The sequence below is a fragment of the Herpailurus yagouaroundi genome, unplaced genomic scaffold (assembly GCF_014898765.1).
Source record: "Herpailurus yagouaroundi ecotype Mexico unplaced genomic scaffold, PumYag 189, whole genome shotgun sequence".
NCBI lineage: Eukaryota > Metazoa > Chordata > Mammalia > Carnivora > Felidae > Herpailurus > Herpailurus yagouaroundi.
Genome location: NW_024412420.1, coordinates 17,627,493 through 17,641,392, shown reverse-complemented (window position 1 = coordinate 17,641,392; position 13,900 = coordinate 17,627,493). Strand labels below are relative to the sequence as shown.

Sequence of the window (13,900 nt, the reverse complement as noted above, 5' to 3'; positions counted from 1 at the left end):
CAGCTAGTGTGAGGGCTGGGAAGGGAGGGGGCCTTCTCTGTGGACCCCAGGGAGGGGAGGGGATGCTGCTTGCTGACTAGCTCACCTCTGGGCTACGAGGTCACAGGGCTGGTGGCGGGGGCGGCTCTGGGGACTAGGGGATAATGTGATGGGATTGCTGTGGGTAACGGCAAATATAAAACTGGTGAGATTAACTCCGTGTGGGTCTTTCTGTGGGGTTGGGGAATGTGGACAGGGGATGGGGGCCCTTGCTCATGGTGGGGCAGGCAGGGTGGCCAAAATCAGACACTATTAAGAAAGTGTACAAACTTTACTGCAGCGCGCGCACACGTACACACACACACACACAGACACACATACACACAAACACACACCTGTGGATAGGGAAGAGCACCTGGCCACAGGGTTCATGGAAACTGGGGGAGGGGATGGCAGCTTGTAACATGGCTTTCGCCACAGCCCTCCCCGAGACAGGGAAGGCCTTAGATTGAGGCCCCACCTCCCATGATGGGCGGGGGACTCAGAATCGGGGAATCGGGAGAATCTGGTGGGGGAGAGGTGCTGGGGAGGCCTGAGCAGTGGGTACTCTCTGAGCAGGGTCCCGAGGGCTGCAGAGTGTCTTCAGTCCTCAGTCTCTCCTCACAGCAGCTGTCTCGGGGCTGGGTCCTTCAAGGGCATGTCCCAGCTCAGGCTCTTCCTGCGCAGACACTTGATTCCCTTGGCCCCACATCGGAAGCCAGCAGGGCAGCAGTGACGCTGATCTGCACAACAGATTCCCTGGACGGCCAGAGGGGGGAGTCAGACCTGGACACAGCAGGACCCAGCTCCCGTGGATACCCAGCCCCGTGGGGGCAGGAGGGGGCTGGCACTGACCTGGCGATAGGGACAGCAAGCCCAGCCCCCTCGGCTCTCTCGGCAGCAGGTCTGGTTATTGTGGCAAAAGTGCCGGGCCCCACATTCCACGTCCCCCACACCCACGTGAGGGCCACGGGCCAGGCGGGCAGCAAGGTGGGCAGACTCTGCCTCCTTCTCACAGGATCGGGCCTTCACGTTGCAGGTGTACCCAGCCGGACAGCAGTGCTGGCGGTCCTCACAGCACACGGCCTGGGAGGGACAGAGTGGCGTTAAAGGCTCTCCCCCCTCTCCCCAGGAGGGCTCCGCTCCCCTGTCCGAGGCAGGCGGGAGGGCACTCACGTGAGGCAACTGGCAGCAGGCCCAGCCCCCACGCAAGCTTGGGCAGCAGGTCTGCCCCACTGGGCAGCTGGTGTGCTGGTCACAGCCCATGTCTCTGCGGTGAGGCAGGGAAGCCCGGCGGGCAGGCATCTTCTCCAATCCAGTCACCACCTTGTTCCCCCTCTGACACTGCCCCCCAGCCAAGCACGTGTAGCCATGGGGGCAGCAGTGCTGGTGGTCTGAGCAGCAGACAGCCTGTAGGGGGGTAAGGGGAGTGGCAGATAAGGATGGTCTAGGAAGCTCCTATGTGGGACGGGAAGCCCCCTGCCTACCCGGACTCCCTCTCCTACTCCCAGCTCCTCCGGCTGGGACACAGTCTCAGAGAGCTGGTGTGCCACCTGCGGGCCAGACAGGCGACAGAAGAACAAAGCCAACAGGAGTCTACCCGCCCAGGCCAAGACACTGTCCCCCCCGCACCCCAAGCTATCCCCCTACCCACACACCTCTGGGGCAGGACAGCAGCCCCACTCCCCAGACGTGAGTCGACAGCAGGTATTGAAGGAGGGACAGCTAGTGATGTTATCACAAGGGACATCGTTCTCCACGGCTTGGGGTTTCGGCAGGCGGAGGCGGGCTAGGGCCTGCATCATCCAGGGCACCTGCTGGGCCCCCTGTTCACAGGTACCCTTTGCTGTGTCACATTTGAAGCCAGCCGGGCAGCAGTGTACGTGGTCCTCACAGCACACAGCCTAGGGCAGATGGACAGGGGACGGTGGGCACCGGGGCCTAGCTGGCTGCCACCTTCTGCTCAGTCCAGCCCACCCACTACTCCCGGGTACCTGGGCAAAAGGGCAGCAGCCCCAGGCCCCCGACTGTAGGCGGCAGCAGGTGTAGCCGTCTGGGCAGCTCACCTCCATGTCACACTTCACCTCCTGCACTGTGACGAATGCCAGGAGAACAGGTTAGCAGTGGCACTGGGAACCCTTGGGGTACCCAACCCTTTGCTGGCTCCGTAGCTAGAACCAGATGCCGAGGATGGGGAGTACATTTAGGATCACAGCAGTGATCCTAAGGCAATAGCCAGTGTGGAGGAAGAGGCCTGTACCTGCCCTGTGGGCATCAGCCCCCCCACCCCCGTATCTGTTGCTGGAACAATTTGGTGGAGAGCTCCTGCGCATGGTGCAGGCGGAATGGGGTCTGTGGCCAGACTCTGGTACCTGCGTGCGCCGGCAGCTTGGTGAGGAGGTCTGTAGCGTTCTCCTTGGAGAGGCACTTGCTCTGGACCAAGTCACACACAGTGTCCTGGGGACAACAGTGCAGGTGGTCCGAGCAGCAGACAGCCTGGGTGGGGGTGGGAGAAGGTCTTTGTGACGTGGAGTCTCCGTCAGCTCGGGGAGCAGCCAGGAGACAGCGGACGCTGCCTCAGTCTCCCACTAGGGGGTGGCATGCGTCCTGAGTGGCCAGGCTCCCAACAGCCTGCCGGCCGGCCCCACCCCCTGGAGTGCTTAGGTGTCCAGGCCAGGTGGCTGTGGGCACACAGCCCCTCACTCACATTAGGTATTGGGCAGCAGCCATACTTCCCACGAGGCAGCTCACAGCAGGTAGAACCATCAGGGCACTGGGACTGTGCATCGGGGCACAGGACCACTGAAAGGGGAGAGAGGCCTGTGGGCAGCCAAGGCGGTGGGGAACTTCTCCCCAGCTGGGAGCCAGATGAGGCCTTGCCCCGCTTCCAACCCCCAACCCGATGCTCTCCCATCCCCTAACCTGCCCGGTTACTCCTCTGTGCAGGAATCTTCTTTGCCAGGGGGTGGGTCCCTGTGGCCGTGAGGCAGCGGGCATGAGCCAGGTCACAAGAGGTACCATGGGGACAGCAGTGCACCTTGTCTTCGCAGCAAGAAGCCTGACAAGAGATGGTTCTGATTTTGTCTTGGCTCCCTCCAGTCCCCTGCTCTGCCCCTACTGCTCCCCACCGCCCCCCATCTTCCCAAGCCTGTACCTGGGGCATGGGGCAGCATCCCCAGGAGCCATCTAGCATAGTGCAGCACGTGGAGGAGTTGGGGCATTCGAACCGGCCATCAGGGCACTGGATGGCACCCAAGGGGTTGGTATCTGTGGACAGGATGACCCAGGATTCCGCCAACCCAGTCAGTGGAAGCCATTATCCCATCACTGAAGGAGTGGCTGGCACCAGGGCCTGCGGGCTTGGGGGTGGGGGGTGGGGACTAGGGGGCCGACACTGGGGCTGGGTGTTCTCCCAGGCACTCCTAACCCACTCTCCTCACAAGCCACTCATTGCCTCAGCAACACGGCACAGGGCAGGGGCATCCACTGCCTGCATTGGCCTTAAACCAGCCCAGCTTGGCGTCTCTCCACCCTCACAATGCCTGGCCCTGGGCCTGGAGGCTGGCATTGTCTCCTGCCCCTTCCTAGCCTAGTGTGCCCTTCTGTCCAGAGCAAAGGCGTTGCTTAGTACAGATGCCACAGGAATGAGGGCACAAGGTCAGGAATCAGGTCACCCAGATGGCTGGGTTCCTGGGCAGTCCAGCCTCCACAGACCACCCATCTGCCCACCCTCCACCTCCACCCCTGCCGCACCTGGTCTTCGGAAGCAGGACTGCCCGTCAGCGCTGCAGTGGTAGCCCCGTGGGCAGCAGTGGCGGCCGTCACCGCACGACACAGCCTGTGGGACAGAGATGCCTGCATTGGCGAGGACTTTTTACCTGGGGTGAGTGGAGGAAACGTCTGTATGCAGACTTGAGCCCCTCTTTTGGGCTAATAGCACCCTCACCTCTGGGAATGGGCAGCAGCTGGAGGTCCCCGAGATGGTGAGGAGGCAGGAGTAGCCAGGAGAGCAATGGGCATCTACCTGGCAGGGTCTGCCCAGATGCCTGCTCAGCGCTGTGGGCCCCTTGCCCTGGAAAGTGAGAGGAGGAGATAAACTGAAGGACCCAAGCTCGGCCGCCTCCTCTAGCCAAGCTAAGATGACCCTTTGGGAAATCCCAGCCTGCCAGCTCTCACCTGGGCAGAAGGGCACTCACCAGAACAGGACTGCAGCAGCTATAGCCGACTCCTCCTGGGTCCAGGCAGCAGGCCACAGGGCAGAACTGACCATCTGGGCACTGTGTTCCAGCTACCAGCCCTGCCACTAAGGCCACCCAGCTCACCAAAGTCCACATGGTCTGCCTGCAAAATACCAAGAGGCATCTGGCAACTGGCTTGAGCCCAGGTGACCCTCGATTCTGGGGCCAGTCCAGCCCAGGCCAGATACTGCCTGAGCTTCTCCAACAATTCCTTGTCCAGGAGGGAAAAAAGATGTGCGCCCTATATGTGTCCTGCGTATGTGTCACACGTGCACCAGCACACGTACAGCGATGAGCATGAATACTGATGCAGGTACATGTGTCAGCCTGTGTCCCCTGGGGCACCCGGGTGGCTCAGTCAGTTGAGTGTCCGACTTTGGCTCAGGTCATGACATTGCGATTTGTGAGCTCGAGCCCTGCGTCGGGCTCCGTGCTGACAGCTCAGAGCCTGGAGCCTGCTTTGGATTCTGTGTCTCCCTCTCTCTCCGCCCCTCCCCCACTCACACTCTGTCTCTCTCAAAAATAAAAACATTAAAAAAACAAAACCCGTGTCCCCCAAACGTGGCCAGATGCCTCAGTCTCTGTGGGTAAGTGTGTAAAGATGTAGGTGTGTGGGGGCTTAGTCGGTAAGGCATACGACTCTTGATCTCAGAGATGCAGGTTCGAGCCCCATGTTGGCTGTAGAGATTACATAAAAAAATAAATAAATAAAGTCTTAGGGAAAAAAAAAGATGTAGGCATATGAAAGGAAAATTTGGGGATCTGATCTGTAGGGGCATGGGTCACCTCCAGGGGGTGAGGAGGTGTCGGTAGTCATGGGAAGACTGAGCTGGGGAGCAAAGAGGGAGTCCCCCCTTGAAGAAAAGCAAGGGTTCCACTTCCCCAGCCAGACCCTCCAGATGCCTCCTTGTCTGATGCTGTGGTCACACCTGCCAAGGCCTGTTGGGGGCAAGGGAGGAGGGTCACATGATGATATGGGAAACCAATGAGTTGAGAAAGTTGTGAAACGGGAAGTGTGGTAGCCAGTGTAATCTGAGCTGCCTTCCCCAGAGGCCACACCTGCCCACTGACTGTCTCCACCCCACCCAGGGAAGGGGATGCACAGACTGGGCCAGCCTTTGAGACACCTGTGTTCTAAGGGACCACACAACACCACTGGACCCTTTCAGGCTCCTCAAACATACCACTTCCAACCCCTGCCTCTCCCCCTACCCCAAAGCCGAAACTCAGCAGTTTGTGGAGAGGACCCCATGTGCCCACCCAGCTGCAACAGTGGAAAAAAATGATCATCGATCTCTGTGGGGCCTTTCACTTCCTTAATGACTTTTCCCCAAGCTCAGCCAGCCCTGCTAGGTCAATGGGATGGGCCCAAGAGATGTTACCCAGCCTAGAGGAGCAAAAACAGTAATGTTTGTTGACCCTCTCGTGCACCAGTTACACTATATTATTTTCTTTCTTCTTTGAAACAACCATCCAAAGTAGTAATTATTTCCTTTACTTTTCAAAGGAGGAAACTGAGGCTCAGAAATGTTTAGTAACATGCCCATGTCATATATCAAGTCATGGAGATGACAGGCTTTGATGGCTCCAAAGCATACTGGACCTGGGTTTGTTTCACAAAGTGGCACCATGGACAGTGCCCAGGAATGGACCCCCACCCCCACCCCCACCCCCAATCCCAGGAGACTAGAGGCCTGGGGTCCAAGCAGAGGAGGGAGACAAGCATTTTCTGAGCAGGAGGACAAGACAAAACAGAAACGACAAGTGCAGGGGCTGCCTGGGTACTGCACTTGAGTGCTAGTCCTAGAATTGCCACCACTGATTGTGAGAGCCTCAAAAGTAGCTTCCTGCCTTTGGGCCTCAGCTTCCCCATGAGTCTGTGAGTGGACATTGCACGCTATGGGTGGCAAGGACTTACACTCGCCCAGTCACTGGCACCCTCTCTCCCTCACCTGGCTTTCCTCGGTGCCCCATTCCCAGTTCAAAGACCATTTCCAGGAGGCCATTGTCTGGCTGATCCTGGACCTTGGCCCCTTTCACCCTCTCAGCAACACCCACAGCTCCCAGGCAAGGCATCCATAGCTGGTCCCACCTGCTTCCTGGGAGTCCAACCTCAACCTCTCATAGGCCGTCCCACTACCCTGGCTTAAGCCAAAAGGGGTGCTGTCTGCACAGATCTCAGACCATTGAACACCCTAGTGATTTATTTACACATACTTTCCGTCCTTGGTATCCTAAGGTTAGGGAATATAGCGAATGCTTCTAGTGAATACAAATGTACAGACGCGCGTACACACTCAGGATCAGGGATGGGGGAAGAAGGGGCCTAACTCGTCTCAGTAGGGTTCTGAATGGCAGCCTCTCTCACCCCCAGCCCACAGTAGAGAGGGAGGACAGGAGCCTGCCTCTTCAAACCCCCAGCTCTGCCATCTTCCACTAGGTGGCAGCCCCCAACTCCGAGCGTCAGGAGAGAGATTCCCAAAAGGTGAGGGAACCCAACTGCGAGCGAGCAGGAAAAGTGGCCGAGAGAGGCGGAAGTTAGCTGGTTCCACCCCGCTCCAGAGGAAGTAAGGGAGAGTCAGACACAGCCCAGGGGTTCAGTCACCATTCCCAAGTCCATGCTATCTTTGAAGGAACCAGGGTCTCCAGCCCACTCGCAGCTCTCTGAGCTCCCGGACCAGGGGCCGACGCCTCTCTCATTCCCAGGCGCCCAGGGGCCACCCACCAACACCACCACCAGCACCGGGACGCGGCCGGAGCCGGCTCAAGAATAGAGTGGCCCCAGCTTTGGGGGAAAGGGCTGCAGCTCCCGAGGATGCTGGAGAGGGAGAGAGCCCCATTCTCACGTGGGTCACTGCAGTCACTGCTTACTCCCACCCCCTAAAACTGTCTCCAGTGCATCGGAAATCCCCAAAGGAGTTTCTCTAAGCCAGTCTTCTCTTGCCTCCCGGCTGAAACTCTGGAGGAATCCCAAGCCTCTCGTCCGCTTGGCCGAACCCCTGGGAAGAAGCAAGCGAGAGATCTGCGCGGCCGCCCTCCTTACCTGCGACTCGCTCCGCGCTCTCTGGGTAGCCGCGGCCGGGAAGCTCCCGGACTTGGGCCTGGCAGCGCGATGGCCCGCCCACCTCAATTTCCATTGGCCAGGTGTCCTGAATGTCGGGCTTCTACTGGCTATTGGTCGATGTAGAGGCGGGGCCAGCCTGGAAAGCTGTGCTGCTTTCTTACTCAATTCTCTTTCCCCCCTCCCTACGTCTCTCTTCCCACCCTCCCCCACTTTTTTGCGGGATCATGTGATTGGACAATCATGTGACGTCCGGGCCCGGCTCGGCAGGGTTGCGGGCGCCTGGTAGAGTTTGCCCCAAGGTGGGACAGTGCCTGTCTGAAGACATTGACCAACAAGGGAGCTACCCCTTACACAGTGCGTTCAAGGACGTTTACGGGATGTCAGCTTCTGGATTAGGGACGTTCGTGCACCTGTTTCTATTCTGTTCAACAAACTCATTAAATGCTGGGCAGCCAGGCCCCAAAGGAGTTGAAAGAGAGTTGGGAGGGCAAGGATAAACAGCTCTCAGTCCCCTTCCTTAGGGCGCTGGCAGCGGGGTGTGAGTGGGTGGAGAAGGTGAGACAGGCTCACGTTAGATCTAACGTAAAATGCAAAGTCGTGTGCCAGGTGTTACAGATGTGTGTAGGGAAGAGGTGATAGGCTGGGTCTCGGCAGGGAGGAAAATATTTAATTCCACCTTAAGGGCACCTTTTTGAGCTGAATCTGGGAGGATTTTAACTGGCAGGTGGGGAGGGGTTGGAGAAGTGCCTAGACAGGGGTGCGGGGGTGGGGGTGGGGGGAGAGCTTTAGGAAACCAGATGGGAAGAGCAGCCTTGGGCAGGGATTAAATGCCAAGTTCAACGTTGTGGGCTCGAGGAGCTGTTGGGTGCCTGGCACAAGGCTGGGCTGGGGGTGGGGGCATAGTAGAAATGGATTCCTTGTTTGGGTCAGCCCTGCCTTCCAGGAACTGACATGGCCCGTGAGGAGAGAAGTGGACCACACGGAACAGATTAGCCAGCAAAAAAAGCCAGGCGCCCAGTGCCAAAGGACGCGGCTCAGGCCGAGGCGGTTGATACATGCACCAGGGGAGAGGAGAGGCCCAGAGAAAGCCTCGTTCCAGGCCTGGGAGGAAGGGCCATGTTTGGTTATACAGAGTGGGGCACTGCAGGGTAAACAGCTTGAGCTGAGTGCGAGGCAGGGAGAGGGGACAAACAGCCCAACTTAGGGGTGGTGGCAGTCTGCCGTGGGGGAGTGGCAGGGTGGAGGGATTGTGTAGCAGCGGTGCTCAGCCTGGGGCTAGAGGTCTGGGGAACGATGGAGGCTCCTGCTGAGAATCAAGACTACTCTTTGCCTGCTCTGGCTTTTGTGCAGTTTCCTCCCTGTATATCCTGAGGCAAAGGAGTATAGCTCACGCTTCCATTAACAAAGCGCGTGCACGCACACTTTTCATGAAATGTTAGGCTACTCAATCAATGAGCGTCTTAATCACAACTGCACAGAACCATGTAAAAAACAAACGCGGGAGGAAAAAAAAATAGAGTGATTGAAACGAGTCTCACGAAAAATATCCTTAAAGGAGCGATTTGCACACCAGGGACATTTGGCAGTGTGCGGAGATATTCTGGGTTGTTACAACAAGGGGGAGGTGCTCCTGGCATCTGGTAGGCGGAGGCCAGGGATGCTGCTAAACATCTTCTAATGCAAAGGACGACACCCATCACAAAGATTATTCTGCCTGAAATATTAGTAGTGTTGAGGTTGAGAAACCGTCTCAAAAGGATCATAAACCGTCTCCATGAAAGAGCTCAAAGTTTCCTTCACACAGCTTCTTTTGTCTTATTTTATATATGTATATGTATACATATATGCACATACACATACACATACACACACACATACACGCACACATACGTGGGGCTCTACAGCACCCTAAGATCAAGAGTTTCATGCTCTACCAACTAAGCCAGCCAGGTGCCCCACTTATCTCATATATTTTTAATACATGTTACCCGACTTCCCAGAAACAGTAGATGATAGAAATGCCAGGGGATGTGTGCACGGAAGTTTCTAGAAGGAGTCACTTGGAGTTGAGCACGGATTAAAAGCATTCAACAGAAACAAAATGCAAAAGACAGACTGAAGGACTTAGAAGCTTAACATCCTGGAGACACTGGGTGTAGGGGCAAACGGTCCTGGATAAGTCGGTGCGCCCTGTGGGTATCACTCTCAAAGGACAAGGTAATTAATAATCAACGTATGAGTCCAAGCTTTAGAAAAATCTGAATCACATGCAGTTATTTTGATTACTATGGCAAAGAAATGTGAAATATATTTACTATAAGCAAAATGCATTTACTTGTTAAAATGGGTGCAGTGAAATTCCACTTCAGTGGATAGGGTACAGTTCCCCCCAAAACTGCAGAACATCTTTCACATTCTTCAAGAAATACTCCAGTGTCTTTAAGCCCTCCAATTTAGGAATCTCTCTCCCTCTGCTTTTTGCTTTTAAGGAGGGTGCATCATTTTTTGAACAGGGAAGACTGAAAAGAAGCAACTGAAAAGAAACTTCCAGAGTCACAAAGAGATATGACATCAAAGGGTCCATCCCCATTTGTCCCATTCCCTGAGCCCTCCCAGGCCCCTTTGGCCAGACTTTGTGATTTTTAATTTTGAGAAAATCAATTGAGGGGCGCCTGGGTGGCTCAGTCGGTTAAGCGTCCGACTTCAGCTCAGGTCACGATCTCGCGGTCCGTGAGTTCGAGCCCCACGTCGGGCTCTGGGCTGATGGCTCGGAGCCTGGAGCCTGCTTCCGATTCTGTGTCTCCCTCTCTCTCTGACCCTTCCCTGTTCATGCTCTGTCTCTCTCTGTCTCAAAAATAAATAAACTTAAAAAAAATTTTTTTTAAATCAATTGGCTGTAAATGTGAGGGTTTATTTGTGGACTCTCAATTCTATTCCATTGATCTATACATCTGACCTCATGCCAATACACATTGTCTTGATTACTACAGTTTTGTAGCAAGTTTTGAAATTGGAAGAAGCGGGGGTCTTCCAACTTCTCTTTCAAAATTGTTTTGGCTATTCTGGGTCCCTCAAATTTCTATGTGAATTTTAGAATCTGTTTCTGTTCTGACAGCTGAGATTTTGATAGGCAATGCACTGAATCTATAGGTCAATTTGGGCTGCATTGCCAACATAATATTTACTAAGTCTTCCTATTCATGAACATGGGATGGCTTTACGTTCCCACTGTAGATGCTACATACAGTCTCATTTAACCAGTCTCATTTAAGGGACCTTTGTGTGTTTCCATTTTTTTGCAGTTACAAATAATTATGCAATAAATATGTGTGAACATGTTTCCGAGTGCTCAAATGGAGGTTGAATCCCTAAAAGTAATATTGCTAGGTAAAGGATGTGCACATTTGAAATGTTGCTGCCAGATTGCTTTAATTCTTTTCCCGTTTACACTCCCAGTCACACTATTTGAGGGAACTTATTTTTCAGATACTCACCAACATTGAATATGCCAGTTTAAATTTTTTTTAACGTTTATTTATTTTTGAGACAGAGAGAGACAGAGCATAAACGGGGGAGGGGCAGAGAGAGAGGGAGACACAGAATCGGACACAGGCTCCAGGCTCCGGGCCATCAGCCCAGAGCCCGACGCGGGGCTCGAACTCACGGACCGCGAGATCGTGACCTGAGCTGAAGTCGGACGCTTAACCGACTGAGCCACCCAGGCGCCCCTGAATATGCCAGTTTAAAAGATGTTTTGCCAGGCACCTGGGTGGCTCAGTCAGCTAAGCATCTGACCCTTGATTTTGGCTCAGGTCATGATCTCATTCACGGTTTGTGAGCTTGAGCCCAGCATTGGGCTCTGTGCTGACAGTGCAGAGCCGGCTTGGGATTCTCTGTCTCCCTGTCTCTCTGCCCCTCCACTGCTTGCTCTCTCTCTCTCTCTCTCTCTCTCTCTCTCAAAGTAAATAAATAAACGTTAAAAAAAAGATGTTTTGCCAATCTAATGACAAAAGATATTCCATGGTTGTTTTATCTGCATTTTCTTGATCTCTAGGGAAGCTGAGCATTTTTTTCATTTATTCTGCATATGTATTTCTTCTGTGAATTGCCTGTTCTTATTTGTATTAGGTTCTCCAGAGAAACAGAACCGATTGATGTGTATATAGAAAGAGATTTAATATAAATTTATATAGAATTGACTCACGTGATTATGGAAGCGAAAAGTCCAAAATCTGAAGTGTGGGCCAGCACTGGAGAATTTCTCCTTGTTTGGAAAGGACGGTTTTTTGTGTTCCATTCAGGCCCTCAACTGATTGGATGAGGCCCACTCACATTATGGAGGGCAACTGGCTTTAGCCAAAATCTATCAATTTCAATGTGAATCCCACCCCAAAACATCCACCAAGTTGACACATAAAACTAACCATCACATTATTCTTTATTTTTCTTCAGTGTTTGTCTTTTTCCTGTTGAACTGTGGGAGCTCTTTATGTATTCTGGATATTTTATATGTTGCAGATATCTACTCTCAATCCGTCATTTGTCTTTTATCCTTGTTTGTGGTTTTTTTTCTAATGTTTGTTTATTTTTGAGAGAGAGAGAGAGAGAGAGAGAGAGAGCAGGGGAAGGGAAGAGGGGGCGGCGACAGAGGATCCGAAGTGAGCTCTGCGCTGACAGTAGAAAGCCCGAAGTGGGCCTTGAACTCACGGACTGTGAGATCGTGATCTGAGCTGAAGTCGAACATTTAACTGACTGAGACACCCAGGCACCCCGGTTTATGTGTTCTTTTGTGGTCACAAGTTGTGTCTTTGTTATGTCATCGGAAATCTAGTGATCGGTCTTTTCCTGTGTGGCTTCTGCCTTTCCCCTTTCCTCTTGTTTAAGAAGTTATAGATATGTTCTATAAATATGGTCTGTTTCTATTCTTACTACAGCCCCAGCTGGATGACCTCAGGTGCTAGTGTTGAGGCACCGAAGGTGACAGGAGGTTCCACTGAGAAGTCTGGCATGGAGAGGTCCCTGGATGTATCTCCCTGGTGAAGAGGTTCCTCCAGGCCAGGCCCATGGCTGTTTTCAGAGGCAATGGTCTGGATAAAGGACTGGGCGGCTTCCCTCTCTTTCCTTCCTTCCAGTTCTCTCAGTCTCTCCCTGATTCTTCCAATCACCCTGCAGGATTTTCTTCATTTAGAGTTACTGTTCTGCCCCCACAGAAGAGCCACAAGGGCCCCAGGGATGGGGCCTTTCACCCCCAAGCTCTTGAGTTGCCACATAAAACATAAGATTCCCAATTAAATTCGAATCTCAGAGTAGAAATGAAAATTTTTTATTAAAAAACATTTTTTTTTTAGGGGCACCTGGGTGGCTCAATCGGTTGAGCGTCCGACTTCGGCTCGGGTCACGATCTCGCTGTCCGTGAGTTCGAGCCCCGCGTCGGGCTCTGTGCTGACAGCTCAGAGCCTGAAGCCTGTTTCAGATTCTGTGTCTCCCTCTCTCCCTGGCCCTCCCCCCTCATGCTCTCTCTCTCTCACTCTCTCTGCAAAAATAAACTTTAAAAAAAGAAAAAAATTAAAAAAAAAATTTTTTTATGTTTATTTGTTTTTGAGAGAGAGAGAGACCGAGTGTGAGTGAGGGAGGGGCAGAGAGAGAAGGAGACACAGACTCTGAAACAGGCTCCAGGCTCCAAGCTGTCAGCACAGAGCCCAACCCGGGGCTTGAACTTGCAGCCCACGAGATCACGACCTGAGCCGAAGTCGGACACTTCACCGACTGAGCCACCCAGGTGACCCAGAAATTTTTTCTAGTATAAGTACATCTCATGCAATATTTGAGTCATACTTACACTTAAAAAAAATAATCACTGTGTGTCTGAAATTCAAGTTTAACTGGGCATCTTACATTTTTATTTGCCAGATCTGGCAGCCCTGAAGATTAAGTTTGGGGAGTGAGAGCACAGAAACAGCCTCTCCTCCCTCACACCTACTCCTTCCCCTTCCTGCCTGAGTCACCTTGGGGTGAGCAGTTGTTGGCGCCTGCCCTCATCATCAGGCACCTGACTGGTGAGCCTATGGAACTCTGCTAGGCCCTGCAGGCTTCTGGATAGTGTGGGGGAGGGGACCTGGGACCGGGTCAGTGGCCAGGCCAGAGGCTGTGGCAGGATGTTTGGCAACAGAGCTACTGGAGGAAATCAGGAGACACGGGTTCCTGTCCCAGCATAGGCGTAGGCTGTAACTTGCCCAGTGCCAGTGGGCAGGTCACTTTCTTTGTTGCTGTGTTTTAATCAGTTACTATGTTTTTAAAGTAATCTCTACATCCAACTTTGAGCTCGAACTCATGACCCCAAAGTCAAGAGTTGCACGCTCCACCGACTGAACCAGCCAGGCGCCCCAAATCAATTATTATTTTTAGCAAAAAGTAACATGTATATAAATGTTAACCAAATGGTAGCACAAAACGGTCCTCTTGTCCTGTTTCTTTTCCTGCCCCAGACATCCACTTTCAAACCCTTTAAGTTTCTTCTGTGAGTTTCCCTTGCATTTCTTTTTTTTTAAATGTTAGTTTATTTTGAGACAGAGAGAGAGAG

At 53.3% G+C, this 13,900-nt stretch overlaps 1 protein-coding gene across 2 annotated transcripts; it reads right to left on the bottom strand.

The window, feature by feature from the left end:
• Window positions 1-291: 291 nt before the first annotated feature.
• GRN (granulin precursor) lies at window positions 292-7,422 on the bottom strand. Of its 2 annotated transcripts, none has more exons than XM_040497784.1 (13): window positions 7,300-7,422; window positions 4,215-4,359; window positions 3,965-4,090; window positions 3,772-3,856; window positions 3,173-3,285; window positions 2,941-3,076; window positions 2,726-2,838; window positions 2,391-2,514; window positions 2,013-2,110; window positions 1,677-1,922; window positions 1,195-1,428; window positions 874-1,104; window positions 292-777 (listed from the first exon to the last, which is right to left on the bottom strand). In XM_040497784.1, exons 2-13 carry the CDS (start codon window positions 4,350-4,352, stop codon window positions 640-642), a joined length of 1,782 nt encoding a protein of 593 aa, XP_040353718.1. In that variant the 5' UTR covers window positions 4,353-4,359; window positions 7,300-7,422; the 3' UTR covers window positions 292-639. The 2 variants fall into 2 exon arrangements, with proteins under 2 accessions (XP_040353718.1, XP_040353719.1); XM_040497785.1 differs by having other exon boundaries at window positions 2,726-2,820; window positions 7,300-7,421.
• Between the last annotated feature and the right edge of the window lie 6,478 nt (window positions 7,423-13,900).

Excerpts from the sequence above, each read along its gene's own strand:
- GRN (XM_040497784.1), bottom strand. The coding sequence starts at position 4,352 with ATGTGGACTTTGGTGAGCTGGGTGGCCTTAGTGGCAGGGCTGGTAGCT. Across the intron at positions 3,286-3,771 it reads GTCCTGCTTCCGAAGACCAG|ATACCAACCCCTTGGGTGCC; the intron begins GTGCGGCAGGGG and ends TCCTGTCCACAG. Across the intron at positions 2,839-2,940 it reads ACAGAGGAGTAACCGGGCAG|GCCTCTCTCCCCTTTCAGTG; the intron begins GTTAGGGGATGG and ends GGCTGCCCACAG.